The 16,703-nt window shown below is 41.4% G+C and overlaps 1 protein-coding gene across 4 annotated transcripts in view; it reads right to left on the bottom strand.

Annotated features, from left to right (window-relative positions):
- Positions 1-226: 226 nt before the first annotated feature.
- Positions 227-16,703, bottom strand: part of XPO7 (exportin 7) — an 85,043-nt gene continuing 68,566 nt past the window's right edge. For all 4 annotated transcript variants that reach the window (XM_064368794.1, XM_021665115.2, XM_012435268.3 and 1 more), the window contains exons 16-28: positions 16,124-16,204; positions 15,100-15,163; positions 14,596-14,704; positions 13,559-13,665; positions 10,749-10,837; positions 9,916-10,023; positions 7,408-7,490; positions 6,940-7,154; positions 6,571-6,709; positions 5,104-5,264; positions 3,754-3,852; positions 3,050-3,177; positions 227-1,823 (exon numbers count right to left, since the gene is read on the bottom strand). In XM_064368794.1, the coding sequence (XP_064224864.1) occupies positions 1,730-1,823; positions 3,050-3,177; positions 3,754-3,852; positions 5,104-5,264; positions 6,571-6,709; positions 6,940-7,154; positions 7,408-7,490; positions 9,916-10,023; positions 10,749-10,837; positions 13,559-13,665; positions 14,596-14,704; positions 15,100-15,163; positions 16,124-16,204 (1,477 nt within the window). In that variant the 3' untranslated portion in view covers positions 227-1,729. The remainder of the gene's footprint in view (positions 1,824-3,049; positions 3,178-3,753; positions 3,853-5,103; positions 5,265-6,570; positions 6,710-6,939; positions 7,155-7,407; positions 7,491-9,915; positions 10,024-10,748; positions 10,838-13,558; positions 13,666-14,595; positions 14,705-15,099; positions 15,164-16,123; positions 16,205-16,703) is intronic.

Below are 16,703 nucleotides of genomic sequence, written 5' to 3'. Positions count from 1 at the left end.
TCCACTTTATAACTGTGGACAACAGCATGTGATTGGTTTTGTTGAGAGAGATAAATCAACCATATCATGCTATTAGAAGAAACTGAGTGCAATGAGAAACAAGTTAATAATTTGATCAGGTGGAGGGGCCCGTCATTTACCGGCTTTTTAAGAATGCCTCACACATCACATGTTTTGAGTGAGACATGTCCTTGGACACACACTGGACATGATTGCTGAAGCCAGGTCAGTAGAAACCATTGAAGTTTATTGGCGGTCACAATGCTTACACTGTATGCAGCAAACACCCTTACAAGTCTATCCGCAACCTGATCACGCAAGAAAGGATTCATCACACAGTCGCCAGAGGAGAAGGGAAAAAAATTAACAGGCTTGTTTCTGGGGGTAGAGGAGAGAAATAAAAATAAAACCTAATTGATGAGTGTCCTGTGGGCAAGAGCTGAACTAGAGATGTGTACAACTAGCAGCAACAATTGTGGAAAAAGTACAAGGCAAATAGCTTTCTCCATTAATTTTCCTCTGTAGGTTAATTTCTTTTAATATTCAAAACATTATGGTTTTCATTTTATAAAAATGTTTATTTTTAAGGGGTGGGAGAATGTTAAATACTTCATGCTAGGTAGACCTTGTTATTAAGAACCCCCCACTGTAGTAACTTCCTCCAGTTCATACATTCATGAGTGCAGCGTACATATATAAATATCCACACGCACACATCCACACACACTGCCTCGAGGGCTGGGGAAGACTGAAATCTATTGGCCACACACAGCAGGGCCTCTGGTGGACTTGCCCACATTGCCCCATAGGAGAGCAGTGGGCTCACTTCCTTCTCTCTGGTCTCTATCTTCACAGATACCAAGAACCCTACAACATGTCGTTAAATCCAACTTTTAAAAGCAAGAGGCATCTGTCTGAGGATAAGGGTAAGCAAAGTGGGAAAGAGGATGGAGATAAGAACACCAAACACTTTTAGCTGGAGTTATTTGTCACTGCAAGGGGCCAGGGACCCAGGGCAGAACCTATACGGTCCAAAGGGAGGGATGGTGTTCTGGCATGGCTTAGAGTTCCTAATAACAAGGGTTAATACAGTAACAGGAAGTGATCATTTCTGGGTGAGGACAGGGCAATACGAAAAAATATACATTTGGAATTTTAGCTTTTTTTTTTCTTTTCTTTTTTTGCCTCTCTACTGTGTCACTAAATATATCTCTGCACTCTCACACATCCTTGTCCAGTAAAGCTTCAGGCCACCAGAATACACATTTTCTTCACTCGCATACACAACCCCTCACATCAGCATTGGTGCACTAGACTCTGTAAAAATTTTTCAGTCACACTTTTTGTTTTTAAACTTGAGTCAATATAAACCTTGTTCAAAATGTTATGAAAAAATGTACATGTTTATACAAGGCAGGTTGTGGCAGGACACTAGGGGATCGCCCCACTTGGGTGGCCCCAGGAGGAGGGGCTGGAGTCTGTTTGTGTTTCTTATCTCCTCCCACCACCCTTCCCACCCAGTCCCCCAGGAACCAGCAGCGCCCTGCCCCCCCAATGAGTGCACTCACACCCCTATTCCCTGGGGAAGTAGCTAGTTGACCTTTGCCATTTTCCCCACACCCCTGGAGGAAGGAGCCAGGATCAGCCAGGCCCTCTCCCTTGCAATTGTTCGCCCCTCTGGGCCAAACCAAAGGGACGCTGCTCTGTACAGGTAGAGTCCAAGGAGGTGTCAGCTCATCATGTCATTGCTATTCATGCCATAAGTGGAATTCTTCATCGAGTCGTTGACTTCTCGACGGAATGCTGACAGGTTCTGGGTGAACCTGCAGAGAGGATGCATGTGGGTTGGGGGAGGAGGGTGTGAGGGAAAGGTATTTGCTTATATATATATTTTTTAAGCACGGGAAGTACAATGTATGAATTGATGGGTTCTGTTTCTGTTTCAAAGATCAGTTAATCTCAGTCTTAAGACTCTAAGGGAAAGTTGGCCTAGAGATCTGGTGAAGTCTGGGGCCCTGAGGGCTACCTTGGGCTCATGGCAGCAGAAAAATTTCACTGACAGAGGTAGGAAATTACCCTCACAAAGTGAGGCAGTAAGTGAATGACGCCGTTTCATTTCTTAATGCAGCAAGACCAGTTGGTGTAGTGCCGTGCTGTCCAATAGGGTGCCTGCCAACCACACACGGCTACTGAGTACCTAAATTAGGGCCAGTGTGACTGAGGAAATGATTCCAAATTGAATACAGTTAACATTCAGCTCCTCAACTGCATCTTAATTTTAAATTAAAATGCCTTATTTTAAATTAAAAAAAATTTAAAAATTGTCAAGCCTAGATAATGCAGTTACTGGAAAATCCCTAGCTGTTTGAAACAATCTGGGTATTGGAATCTACTTTGTCAACTGTAAATTTATGAAATCTAAATACAGATCAAGTATTTCTGATGAAAATGTATGAATTAGGCCGGGTGCGGTGGCTCACGCCTGTAATCCCAGCACTTTGGGAGGCCGAGGCGGGCAGATCACGAGGTCAAGAGATTGAGACCATCCTGGCCACGGTGGAACTCGCCTCTACTAAAAATAAATACAAAAAAATTAGCCGGGCATGGTGGCACGTGCCTGTGGTCCCAGCTACTCAGGAGGCTGAGGCAGAAGAATCGCTTGAACCCAGCAGGCAGAGGTTGCAGTGAGCTGAGATTGGGACACTGCACGCCAGCCTGGTGACAGAGCAAGACTCCATCTCAAAAAAAAAAAAAAGTATGAAAAGTGTACAGGATTTTGAAAATGTAGTACAATAAAAAGAATGTGAAAACCCACAATTTAAAAATACTGATTACACATTGATACAATATTTTGGATACAGTGGGTTAAATAAAGTATATTATTAAAATGAATTTTGCCTGTTTAAAATGGCTCGCTTTTCTATTGGATAGCACTGCTTTAGATGGCCTCCAAACACAGATAAACAAAGACTTTAAAGGAACTTCCTGTTTCGTTGATGTGAAAAATAACAACTGTCTGAGATTTCTAGGCAGGACACTCTATACTCACCTGTCTCTGTTTTTCGTAAGAAGATTTCGTTCGATGCCTTCCATCAAGTTCTCAAAACAGAGATGCATGGCCTGCTGCTTCTCCGGTGGCTGGCTGTTCACGATACTGTTCCTTAGGTCAGAAAAATACTGTGGGGCAAGGAGTGGAACAGAAGGTAAGAGACGCAGGGAAAGGCAGATTAGCCCTCCATCACTGTCAGGGATGAAAAATGTTCTTCTCTAAGGAGTAATGGAATATCTACTAAAATTGGACACTTAAAAAAAATTCAGGCAAGTCCTTCCAGAATACTATGTCTTCATCTTACTAAAAAAATCAAGAATTTTTAATTTGTAAAGCACTTTAAAAGGGTCATGTAACCAGCCCTTTCTTTTATAGGAATCTCAAGGCTTGTTTATGGCAGAGCTAGCAATGGAACTTAGGTCTTAGGCCCTCTGATACCCAGGTACCTTACCTCCTTAAAAGGTTTTTCTTATCGCCTGGGGTGGAAACACTCCTTTACCCTGTGTCTGTGAGCTACCACACATGCTGACTTCTAACAATTAAGTGATTATGTGATACTGAAAACACGAATGGGACATGCTCAGTAAATGACCCATTTTCCCTGTTTCACCATCCTGGAGTGTTTCTATACACATTTCTCTCAGTGCCTGGTGATAGTAAGTGCGTGGTCTTCTGGGTTGGCACCAGGGAGCTCACTCTCTCACCTTTTCATTAAGTAATATCAAGCCAAGTAGGGGTCGGGACATAGACCACTGGTTCCTACAGTCTTCAAAGATGATGATGTTCAGCACCGTGGACAGCATCTGAAAATGGAGAATTTGAGGCAATGACCTATGTACGGCTACCCAAGATAAAACGACAGATTCCAAATACAGGAGTATATTAGACTGAAGGCCTTTTCTGTGTAGGGTAAGTCTGACAAATAGTTTGTGAAGCTTCATCTGAGTCTTCTATTTCAAGGTAACCTTTTCTTCTAAGATACTCATTTCCTTTCCTGTTCTTAAAATTGGTTTGATAATTTCACTTACAAATGGATCTTTCCAGTTCACCCTGACTTGTGGGGAATGGGATGGGGTCACATAAACAAAATTACAGTAGGCAAAACCACCTTGCATGATCCCTTCCAGGTACTTGGAGTTGACAGTTTGGATGTGATGGAGTTCTGAATTATTTCACTGCCCGTCACTGCCATTTAGTTTTTTTTAGATGGAGTCTCACTCTGTCGCCCAGGCTGGAGTGCAGTGGCGCAATTTTGGCTCACTGCAACCTCTGCCTCCTGGGTTCCAGCAATTCTCCTGCCTCAGCCTCCTGAAGAGCTGAGGTTACAGGCCTGTGCCACCATGCTCAGCTAATTTTTTTATATTTTTAGTAGAGATGGGGTTTCACCGTGTTAGTCAGGATAGTCTCGATCTCCTGACCTCGTGATCCACCCATCTTGGCCTCCCAAAGTGCTGGGATTACGCGCCTGGCCATGTCACTGCTTCTTTAGAGAACAGTGTGGACAAAGGTAAGATTGGTTAAAATCTCAATAATTACTGATCCCATTTTCTTACCTATTTTTATCTAGTATGTATTTCTTTAAGTTATTTCAAGTTTTATTTTCATTGCATACAAATAAAATAAGGGCAAGCATATAGTTGATCTCTGTGGCCAGTTATTTCCTTGTCGTGCATTTACGTTCCTGTTTTGTAAACAAGAGCACGGGCCTTTGGAAAGCTGGATGCTGCTAACTCTTGCTCTATTTATTGCAGTGGGTGAGCAAAGTAATTTTCACAGAAAACAGGATAGTGCTTATGAGATGATAGTTCCAGGGCACAGGGGTCGCTGTGACAGTCAGAATAATAATCCAGAACCTGATTTTTTTTTCAGATTTTCTATATCCAGTGATTACTTGGCAAACTCAAAATCCACTGCAATTTGAAGAAACGAACTTCATCTCAGCAGCAGGAACCTGATGAGATGTTAGGTTAATCATGTGTGGCCTCCCCTGTCTTGCAGAGGTCCTTCCTCTGTCAGACACTCCATCACTGCCTCCTAAGCCTCCACTTTCTTACCTGCTGGATCATCTCTGGATGCTGCTGCATGATGTGCAGAAAGCGGTCGCTCTCCTGGTTCAGGGGTGTGGTCCTCTTCTTGGTGCTACGTGACAGCTGCTTGAAGAGGTATGTCACTATGTGGTCCAGGCAGGAGCAGCAGCCTGTGCATACCATGGTGTCTGCAAGAAAGAAAGAAAGGTAGGAGTAGGACAGAGCTGCTGAAGGTGACCTTGGCAAATATGGACTGTCTTTGGCTGAGATCCACTAGGGTCCTATGGCCAATTCAGCCAAGGCCATTGCTCAGGAGGACTCCTTGTTAACAGCTTACCCTCATTGTACAGCTGGGCTCAATTTCTAAGTTTGAAAGTGAGTATTGGTAATAGATATAAATAAATAAAGAATACCGAAATTACTGTCTCAATGTGTTGATGTACATCTTCTGCCGCACACAAAATGACAGTTTATCTGTTGTGCCAGATACTGTTCTAAGTACTTTATGGGTATTATCTAATTTATCCTCCCAAGAACTCCACGAAGCAGGTTTTCTGTTGTACACATGAGGAAACCAGAATTTGGAGAGGTTATGCATCAGCCTAAGGATCAACTGCCAGTAACTGCAAAAGCTGTGATTGGAATCCAAGAAGCCTGGGGTAGGAGCCTATGCTCTGAGTTACCTGCAGGATGTCCTTAAACCAAGACTGATGTAGCCTATGAATGTTTATGGTTTGTTAGAATGGGCTGTGCTGTATTATGTGTTTATCTCCAGCGCATCTCTGGGGGGAGCTGCAGACTCATCTATGCATCTTTACAAAAGGAACAGTACAGCACAACCTGTGAACAGAACTCTGATGAGGTGAGCCCAAAAGACTAAGGGATGAACCCTTAAAAGAGTAAGCAATTCTGATTCCTACGGGACTGATGGTTTATGCAAAGGTCCCTCTATTTATAAGACAACAGTCTTCCAAAGCAAGGGCTGATACCTTGACTGGACTGTACTACATATGGCTATGCACTCTGATGGAATAGCGGAAATGGAAGTGAATGTGTATCAAAATGGCACAGAGGCATGGATAATTCACCACAGTTGATAATCCAAAAGTCGTCTATCAGTATTTGCAATATATCATCACTATTTGGCAGCTGACTTAATCCTCCTACTTAGGTTTTGCTCAGCCTAATATAAAAATGTGTTTCATTCTCCAAACATATACACCTATTACATACACCTATTACCTATAAACAAACTGATTGACAGGAACCATACAGACTAGGATGAAAAAACTTATGGAGCTAGCTGTGTGAAACCTTTCCCCAGCTTCCACGGCCCTCAGGACAGAGTTCAAACAGCCTAATACGGCTTATGGGCCCCCTTCATGATCTCCAGATTTGCTCCTGCTTATCTCTAAAGCTTCTCTTTCTGTTAAGTGGTAAAAAAAAAAAAAAAAAAAAAACCCACGAACTTACCCACCCCACCCACGTGCTTACCAAGAGCAGTAAGTCCTTCAGAAATGGAAGAGAGAATATACATGATGACATGAGGTTCCAGGCTTGCAATAAAGTTCATATGGTCCTGGGTCAGGACTTCCAGTAGTGAATAATAAGACTGGCTGAGCTTGGGGTAATCCTGTGGGAGAGGAGGAGGAAGAAAATCAGCTTAGGCACTATGCACTCCAACATGCAGGGAGACGATCTTAATAGCTTAGCTCCTTTCAGTTGGGAAAACAAAAGACTTAGTTATAGCAGAAAAGAGCTAGCTTATATAGTTTTTCAAGAGCAATGTTCTATCATGGTCTCAGGTGAAAAAGGCTAAATGTGATGAGGAACAAGATTCTGGCAATGCAGCGTAAGGCTTACCAAGAGATCACTGTGGGGAATAGAGAGGAGCAGCTTGATGAAGGTCTGCAAAGCATTGTCCAGGGCATCATCTCCATAGAGACGAAAGACTCCGAAATTGACGTAACTCCCACTGAGAGCAGCCTTCAGCATGGAGAAGCAGATGGAGATGCCCTTGAGCTTCAGAGCATAGACCTGATCCTTTGGGACCTCTCCTAGTGTCAGGATGCGATTGCCTGAGTAGACATGTCATATATGTTTATTCAACTACATTAGAAGTGCTCGTTTATATCACCCTTTCTACTCCAAAGGCATACAAATTCCAGCAGGCCCCTGGTGACAGGTGGCACTCTAATGCACAGGTATTAGCATACGATAGGAATGCTGTCCTGGCTCTTGCCAGGGCTGGCTGGAGACCCACATGCTGCTTACATTGTGGTGACTGAGCTAGAATTAACTTCGAGAGGCATGATTCTCTGACACACTTACCATACATTGTTATCATCTTGCTGGTTTCTCGGAAGAGTAAGATGCCATTGGGGGAAGAGACATCAAACTGGAGTCGCTGGGATCTGAGCAGAGAGCACAGGAAGAGAAAAAGTCAGACTGTTTTCTTGGAAGACTAGGGTACTTGAGGCTCTCATACCTTGGGTGAGCCTGCATTTACATTAAAACAAGTAGCTTGCCTATTCTAATAAGAGAATAACCAAGTTACAGATATTTAACCAATAATGTAGTTTCTATCTGGAAGACCAACATGCTAGATTCAGATTCTGCTGCTCAAATTAAAAACATTTAAAAGAAAAAAGGCAGCAGATAAAATTACTGTCTTAAAAATCTCAATTTTATCTGATTAAAGTATACTTTCTACCAGTCACCTCTTGATACTAACTCAGAGCCCTTCAGCCATTAGTCTGCATGGACCTTTATGGCTTCAGTGGCATCTGAGGGAGGGGCAAAGGCACTGTTACTATTTTATATGAAGAAAGGATGCAAAGGGAATTGGAATGGTCTAAAAGAAGCCGGACAGAAAAGGTAAACATTTCTAACAATCATCTTCTCTTTTGTCTGCTCCAGATTTTGATAAGCTTCATTAGACACAAGTTGGTAAGACCTGAAAAGCCTAGAGTCCTTCCTACTTCCTCTTTCCTACCCCCAACACTGAATCCATCAACATCTAACTAAAATACAGCCCGAATCCACCTCTCCCTTACAGTCTCTCTGCTCCTACTCTTACCTGCCTTCAGTCCCATTCTTCACATGGTAGCCTTTAAATAACTTAAATGAGATCATTTTAATCCCTTGCTGAAAACACTCTAGCGGCTTCCCACTGCAATGAGAATAAATGCCCACTCCTCACTACTGCTGTGCTAAGACGCTAGATGATCTGGCTCTCTGCTCACTGGTCTGACCCTGCTCCCACAGCCTCCCCCATCCACCAGACTCGTGCCACAAGTCCCAGCAAGCTTATCCTATCTCAGGACTCTTGCAGTGGTTTTCTGTTTAGAACATCCCTTATCTTTGCAGGGCTACCAGAATCTTTCTTGTCATTTAGATCCTAATTAATATTACCTTCTCAGAGAGGTCTTCCCTGACCCTCCTGTCCTTTAATTCTCCTCTATTTTACTGCTTTATTTTTTTTTTCATGGCACTTAATCACTGTCTGGAAAGATCTTCCATACTTGTTTTTATTGTGTCTTCCTCACCATTTGTAACATCAAAGAGGGTAGAGATTTTGTCTGGCATAGTGGCTACGAAGGCTGGGCAAAGAGCAAGTGATCTCAAGTAACTACTTGATAAATGAATAACTCCTGAATATAAGCCTCCTGGGAGGTTATAGCTTCTTTGAGTATTATTACCCACCCCCTAAGGTCGTTTTAAAACTTACTGTCTCAGGACTGCCATGAGAGACCACTGCACGTATCTGAAATTCTGGGAAAGCGTGCTAGATTTTTCTTTTTTACTATCCTTAATTTGGTGTTTGGAAAATCATTCTGACTTTTTAAAAGTAAATTTTTATTGCTTCTGCCACAACCTGCTTAATAAATACCTTTCTTAAGAAAGAGTATTCCTTTTTTTTTTAAATCTTCTAAGTCCTTTTAATTGTTCTTATAAACTAGCATAAGATATAAACTTAAGTAGTACACATGAGTTTTATAATTTACCCATCTCTGGCAGATAGCTAAGCATAGCACATCAGAGCCTAACAGTGTGAGTGAAATAAGGTGTACAATGACATCTTCTATTCTGGACCTAATAATTCGACAAAGAAAGAACTATTTGTAATCACTGTGGTTATAAAAGGTTTCATGGAGACAGTGAAGATAAAGCTATTCTGATACCTATCATATCCTTCTCAACATCTCTAACCATGAAATGTGACAAGGCACCATTACCAAATGTTAACCTTTATATCCGTGAGCAGGAAATCAGAATCTTGGTTGCCAAATTTACTTCTCCTAAGAATGGACATCTGGAGATTCTTTTTATTTTACTTTTTTTTTGAGACAGGGTCTTACTCTGTCACCCAGGCTGGAGTGCAATGGCTTAATCTTGGCCTCAATGTATCCTCTGCCTCCCAGGCCAAAGTGATCTTCCCTCCTCAGCCTCCTGAGTAGCTGGACTACAGGTATATGCCACCAGGCCTGACTAATTTTTTGCAGAGGTGGGTTTCACCATCTTGCCCAGGCTGATCTTGAACTACTGCACTCAAGCGATCTGCCCATCTCGGCCTCCCAAAGGGCTGGGATTACAGGTGTGAGCCACTGTGCCCTGATGGAGACTCTTTAAAAGTGACTTATTTCCTGCAGTTGGCTATGATTTTGTGTAGTTAGGAATACTGTTCTTTCAAACAAAAACATACACAAAAACTTTTCAAATTTTAAAATGCAGCAGTAAATCTTCTCATCTCCCACAATCTGCCCAAAGCACTAGATACAACAAATTCTCTCAGATAACAGGGCAGCTGTAACCTTGGAAGCTCTGCCTCTTGCTTACCTATTGTGAACTAATTCAGCCATCAGCTTGAGTACAGGTGTGGTACAGGCTGGATCATGGTACCAAAGCTCAATTGCCCGTTGGAGAATTGGCATATAGGATGGATATCTGTAAATGAGAAGCTAAGGAAGGATTTCCTATTCAAGAAACGTACAGAATTTAAAATAGGTTTTTAGCACTAGTCAAGCACAAACTGTCAAACTACAGTTCTTTAAGTTCCAGTCTCTTGCTTGCTAATGTTGGAGTCTTTCTAACCAGAAGACGCTAAAGTGATTTTGTGTTCTTTAACCTGTAAAAGGCATCTAGTAATACTTTCTTCTAAAGAGCATGATGTATTTCAGATTGTTATTTATCCTCTTACCCCTTCCACAGTATGACAGGGGATCAGCTCATTTTCTTTATATAACTATTACAGAAAGAGGCACCTGGATTTGACATAATCTGCACAAGGTTAGGGAGTCAGTAAACTTAGACTTCCTAATTTGTAAAAACTGTTATTATTTTTTTCTCCTTAGACTGAAACATCTCTCTAAATATAGCAAAATCAACAGTTCTACAGTGGTATATAGTTCCACAGGCATTTATATTTGAGATCCAAAAGAGAAACTGGGAGACCACCTCATTCATGTTCTAACCTCAGACAACCTTATGTCTGTCATTAGACCACTGTGAAATGGTGGCTTCCAGAACACATGCAGGCCTTCTGGGTAGCTCTTCATCTTCTCTGCCTCACTACCCCTTCCCTTCCCCGCACACCCTCTCTTGACCCCATCACCCAATTACACTTCAGTTAAGGCTTGCTGTAGGTGTGTTCCTAGTCAGAGTTAGGATACATCCATTCAAAGAGCATCATGAAGCTGGTCTTGGCATTGAAAGCAAAAGCGATCCCTCTCAGGTCTCTTACTAGGCCAACTAGAGTTCGCTGTAGTAGAAGGCAAAAACATGTTAAAATAGAAGAAAAGAAAAAACAGTCTGATAAGGATTCCACACATCATCAAGCTCTTCCTCTTACAGTTCAACAAATACTCCTTTCAAATATTCTGATTCAGTCTCTTCCATGCTAGAATGGGATATTTTCACTTGAAAAATTAGCTTTGAAGTTTGTTATGCCAAGAAAATAGGTTCCTGGTTCGTAGCAAAAATAGAGGTTGACAAAGTTTTAAGATATTGAAGTAATACATCATATGTAAAAAGTGAAAAAGTTTTGAGCCCACCCAGGGAGAGAGATACAGACACACACACACATACACACATGCGCATGGCAAAGAAACCCACTCAAAAAGCCAGAAAAAGGCAAAAAAGAAAACCAGAAGTCCCAAAGAAGAAGAGGTAGAAGAGCCATATGTACCCTAATGGTTTATACCCTAAAGGAAGTCAGATACAAGCTCTGCCAGGAGGAAGACAAAGGGGAGTCCACACAGTGCCTCCCCCTTTGCGTGGGCCATCTAGATGAGTCTATGTTGAATCTGTACTCTCCGTTTACAGAAAAAGAGACTGAGGACTAAAGAGGACAAAAACCTTGCCCACAGTCATGTTGCTAGGTAGCAGGAGGGCCCAGAGCAGGACTCATACATTGCACCAAGACCCCAAATCCAATACTCATTCTCTCAATAGAACTTTTACTTGCGACATGAACAGCAGTAAAACTGCTTTAAAAATTGTAGTTTGGGGTTTGTCTCCAAACGTGAAGACAAAACAACAAGAACAACAACAACAAAATCTAGTAGTCATCAATATGCTCAAGAAGGTGGCACATTTGCAGATCTCGACACATTTGGCAAAAACGTCAGCACTTCCGTTAACAGCCTGCTTGTAAGCAAACAGTTCTCAAGCTGATATCACAAGCTCAGTACTCTAGTCCAAGACTTTGTCAATCTCTTAAAAGACCACATGGGACATGACTAAGAAGTGGGTGACAGTTGTAGTCCATTACCAAGGTGGTTCTTTTGGTTAATTTTACTTGCTTTGTATGAAACTAATACCATATGATGGGAAAAGGGCTGATATTCACTGATATCCCTAAATCCTTGATATTGGTTGACACTCTAGCCTAAAGTTGCCAATATGTTCCACAATAACCGAAGCTTTGAATGGTACCTATCTCAGACTCTAAAACACAAATATAAAGGGGAGAGAGAGTTGTATTAAGTGGTGTTGCTCTGCGTCTACACTGCTGATTTGTAGATGGAAAAAGAAAAGGCTAAAGATGAAAAAGGAGAACTTTAGAAAGTTAGGTAAAGCCTGGCATTTTTTTCTGGCAATACCCTGGCTATTTGGTAGGTCTACCATTCAGCATTGGTGTCCTGGGGAATACTGTAAAAAGTCCTACCAATAGTAACATCCCAGTGTCTTCTAATTTTGACACAGAGATCTATACAAGTCAAGAGAATAGTATGTATAAAGTAAAAAGATGAGAAAAGCAACAATCAAGAAATGACAATTCTAACAGCTAGAAAACAAGAACTAACTTAAAATTCCATATATATGAAAATTCACTGGACATTAATCCCAGCTACATGGGAGGCTGAGGCAGGAGGACTGCTTGAGCCCAGGAGTTCAAGGTTTGTAGTGAGCTATGATCATGCCACTGTACTCCAGCCTGGGCAATAGAGTGAGACTCTGTCTCTAACAAAAACAAAAACTGATATATATGGAAATTCTTAAACCTTTCTAAATGACTCACGTGTCAAAGAAGAAATCTCAATGGAAATTAGAAACCACAAAGAACAAAATAACAAAAATGTTCCATATTAAAATTGTGGAGTCTGAAGATTTATTTCACAACAATGTAAAAATACTTAACATTGGCCAGGCGTGGTGGCTCACACCTGTAATCCCAGCATTTTGGGAGGCCAAGGCAGGCAGATCACCAGAGGTCAGGAGTTTGAGACCAGCCTGGCCAACATGGTGAAACCTCCTCTCTACTAAAAATACAAAAAAATAGCTGGGCGTGGTGGCACACGCCTATAATCCCAGCTACTCGGGCAGCTGAGGCAGAAGAATTGCTTGAACCCGGGAGGCAGAGGTTGCAGTGGGCTGAGATGGCACCATTGCACTCCAGCCTGGGCAACAGAGCAAGACTCTGTCTCAAAAAAAGAAAGACTTAACATCAGTAAACTGTACCTGTAAAAATGTTAAAGATGGTAAATTTTGGTTTTTACCACAATTTTAAGAAAACATGGCCAGGTGCGGTGGCTCACGCCTGTAATCTCAGCACTTTGAGAGGCCAAAGTGGGTGGATCACTTGAGGTTGGGAGTTTGAGACCAGCCTGACCAACATGAAGAAACCCTGTCTCTACTAAAAATACAAAATTAGCCAGGCATGGTGGCACATGCCTGTAATCCCAGCTACTTGGGATAAAACTGAGATTAAAAAGGCAGTAAGAAAACTGTAAACAATTTTATGTTAATAAATTTGAAAGCTTAGATTAAAAAAAACCTAAGAGCTACTTAAGTAAATACAATGCCATATAAAAATAAAAGTTTACAAATCTATACTGGTTCTGCAATTCCAAACCCCAGAAGTTCAAGATATTAAATAAAAAAGCTAAGGCAGTGGATAGTTTATAGTCAAGCACTATTTTCTACTGGGGACTGCCCTAAACCAGAAGATGATTAATTACTGGGTGAAAGACTCACTCACCTTTGCCTCCTGCTCATTGAAACTATTGGTGCTAAACATCTGGGCCACAGCCTCAAATGCTGCTGTGAGTGGCAGCATGAACTGCTCATACTGATCTTCATCCTCTCCTGTAAAAGAAACATCCCAGGGTGTGACCCCAATACCAAGAATTCAAAGCTGTGCATACATGGGAAGACGGAATGAAAGATGAGCAGACCCAGGAGAACTCAAGGGGGTCCCTTTATTATCCCAACAAGTATTAGTAGCAATTTAAGAATAACGTTAATATAGAAACAGAATTATTAAACTAGAAAATGACAGAAATCACCTAGTCTAGGCTAGGTTTGTTGACACTGAGCCACAGTATCAGAGATTCATATGTGTATAAGGTACTACGTTATTTATTTTGATTTGGTGAGAATTAGAGTTAGTGGAGAAAGGACTGAAGCTGGTGTGTGAGAACTAGATGAGACTCAAACTTCAAATGGGTACGGAGGCTTCATTCACAATTTAAGATCACCTTTCATAAACCTAGAAAGTTTCATGTCATTTTAGTAGGGTTAAATTTAAACAGCTCAAAATTAGAGTAATACCATTGAGCTTTAGTTATTAATTGACCTAAAACTGCTAGTGTCACCATTAGTGCTACAGAAGTTATTAAGCCCTTCTGGCTCATCTGTGCTAGAAAACTGGATAATAAAAAGTTTTGTTGACCGTTTCAAGTGGGTTTACACCTCACTATGGAGTGGAGAAGTTATCTGGCCAACAAGATACATTTAGGAATCTCAATTCCCTTATTTAACACCCAAGAAATATGAAGAGAATTTTAAAGCCACTGCATATCAGATAAAAACTTCAGAAGCAGATTGTTATTCTCTTCCAGTTACAAGGACCTTGACAGCATGATCTGTTCTTGGTGAAATCAGACTGTTATTTCAGATAGTTTTGTTACTGTTGAAATAACAGAAAAGCCTTCCCCCATCTAGTTTTCTGTCCTCAAATAAAAATTTAGAATAGTGCCAGATGACTTCATGAGCCACTAGGATTTCTTACGGTACCTAAATCCACCATGAGGAGACGCCCAAGTGCTGTGTAGAAGGTAGTCCGACACCGCATGTCTGTCAGGTTGGACTGATTGTTAATACCCAAAAATGAAAAGTGCTCGCTCTATTGAAAAAAAGAAAACAAGTTAAATGGTAAAAACATGAGTTAGAGGCAGAATGCAAGCCAGTAATCAGAGAATTACTGAGCCCTTTCAAGGCAATGGCTATGCAGTCATTCCTTGAGGATCTGAAGATTTTGTTTTTTTTTTTGAAGGGGGCGTACTGTTGTTACTACCACTAATTTATCTGCAGTATGCGTAGCAGTAGGTGACTTCACCATAACTCAGATCATCTGGATCTCAAAGAGCCACTCTGATGACAGTGAGTGTAATCTGGCAGTGTGGTGGGAATCAGCCAAGTAGCAACACCAGGGACCTCCATTTAAATATCTCCTTTATGTGTTGAGAAAGTGTATGTGTATGTGGTAAGAGGGCCAGGAAAAAAAATAAAATCACTCACCGTGTGATTGTTCAGCATGAACTGTACCGCACTAAGCTTCACTAGCTTCCTTACGCTACTGTACGTAAAGACAAAGGAAGAAGGTCAAGGAAAGTATGAAGCAGACTCAGACTCTAGGACAGATGGAAGTTCTTCAGAATAAAGGACAGTTTACCCAAATATCTTATTTTTTAAAAAACCACTTGAAGATATCACTGCCAAATATGGAAAAATGCATTCTCTTCTAAGCACTATTTAATCAATAAGAAAACACCTGTATCAAACTCCTAGCTGTAAGAAAATAGATAAAACCAGCAGGTTCCCCAATTATCATGAATATCCTAAGAGGACTTCTCTCAGCAGGGGTTCCCAGAGAGAATTAGGCCCTAAAGCCCTGCATAAGAGGCATATATTGTGTATATGCCTATACTGTGTATAATGAATGTGTATATATTGTGTATTGTGTATAATGAATGAACTTCTCTCCTATTTAGAATGGCATTAGCTAAATACAGTATTTGGAGAAGTGAGAAAAACAGTCACTGTAATAATTTTACAGAGTTTATACCCTTCTTGCAGACCCCTGGTTTTGAAAAGCTGCCCTAGAGCAATTCAAACTTTATAGCAAACCTAGTTCAAGTCAAGAGGAAGTATAGTCATTACTTTTATCACAAAGCTTGGAATCAGGATGTTTCTATGAACCAGCTGATGGGACAACCTAAGAGGGACTTTGTCTCTACTAAAGATACTAAAACCTTGATCACACAGACTGTGTACCTGTGAGATGGGCTTCTATGTACTTGTGGAACTAAGGAATAGGGATAAATCTGTACTAAACTTTCAGGTTGGGCGTTGGCTTATTTTTGGGGCCTGAAATTATTCCTATATTCTGCGTGGGCACTGGCGTTATGTGACTCCTAGGAAAATGGAAGATACGTGAGTGCATGCTAAAGCTAAACTGAAGTGGAAGGAGCAGGAGGCGTGATTCTAAGACTGTGGCATGCCAGTTTCCCTTGTGCACAGAAGCTAGCTTAGAAAAGGATATCCAATGGAGAGGTCATTGAGAAGCTGTAGTGTCTTGGAGGTGATTGGTTCACAACGGCCCCAGTACTTCAAGTTGGTAATGCTGGAGAACAAAAAGAAAAAAAAAAGGAGACCCTTTTGATTTGCTGGTTTCCTTGAGGGCTGGGAGCAGAAGAAAGTCATTCATCAAATATCACCACGCATCTGCACCACCAATTCACAGACATCACGACCACAAAAAAAGATGGGTAGGAAATCTCCGTACTTACATTTGGTTGACTAGAAAAATTATCCTTCAGATAATCTTCACTACTTGGTTCCAAAGCTACACTGGCCCATACCCAGGCCCTTGGAATTCTGGGGCACTCCAGGGCTGATTTCTGCAGCAAGGGTAAGAGATTTCTGCGGCAGTGATAACAGGCAGACGTATATAATTCTGCACCTGCACCATCCACTGTCAGCTGCAGAATTCTAGTAGCCCTTGCTTCTGGATTCTTGGCTGGCAGAGTCCTTTAGACCTCCTTTGCTTTTTCCATCTTAAATTATTAACCAGCTCATGGATATGAGTGTTTAGGGTTGGAACAATTGATAGGAGGCAAAAT

The sequence above is a fragment of the Aotus nancymaae genome, unplaced genomic scaffold (genome assembly GCF_030222135.1).
Source record: "Aotus nancymaae isolate 86718 unplaced genomic scaffold, 86718_ANA_hifiasm-v0.15.2.pri h1tg000079l, whole genome shotgun sequence".
NCBI classification, from domain to species: Eukaryota; Metazoa; Chordata; class Mammalia; order Primates; family Aotidae; genus Aotus; species Aotus nancymaae.
The sequence above is the reverse complement of the archived record's forward strand: the minus strand, read 5'-3'. Positions and strand labels throughout refer to the sequence as shown.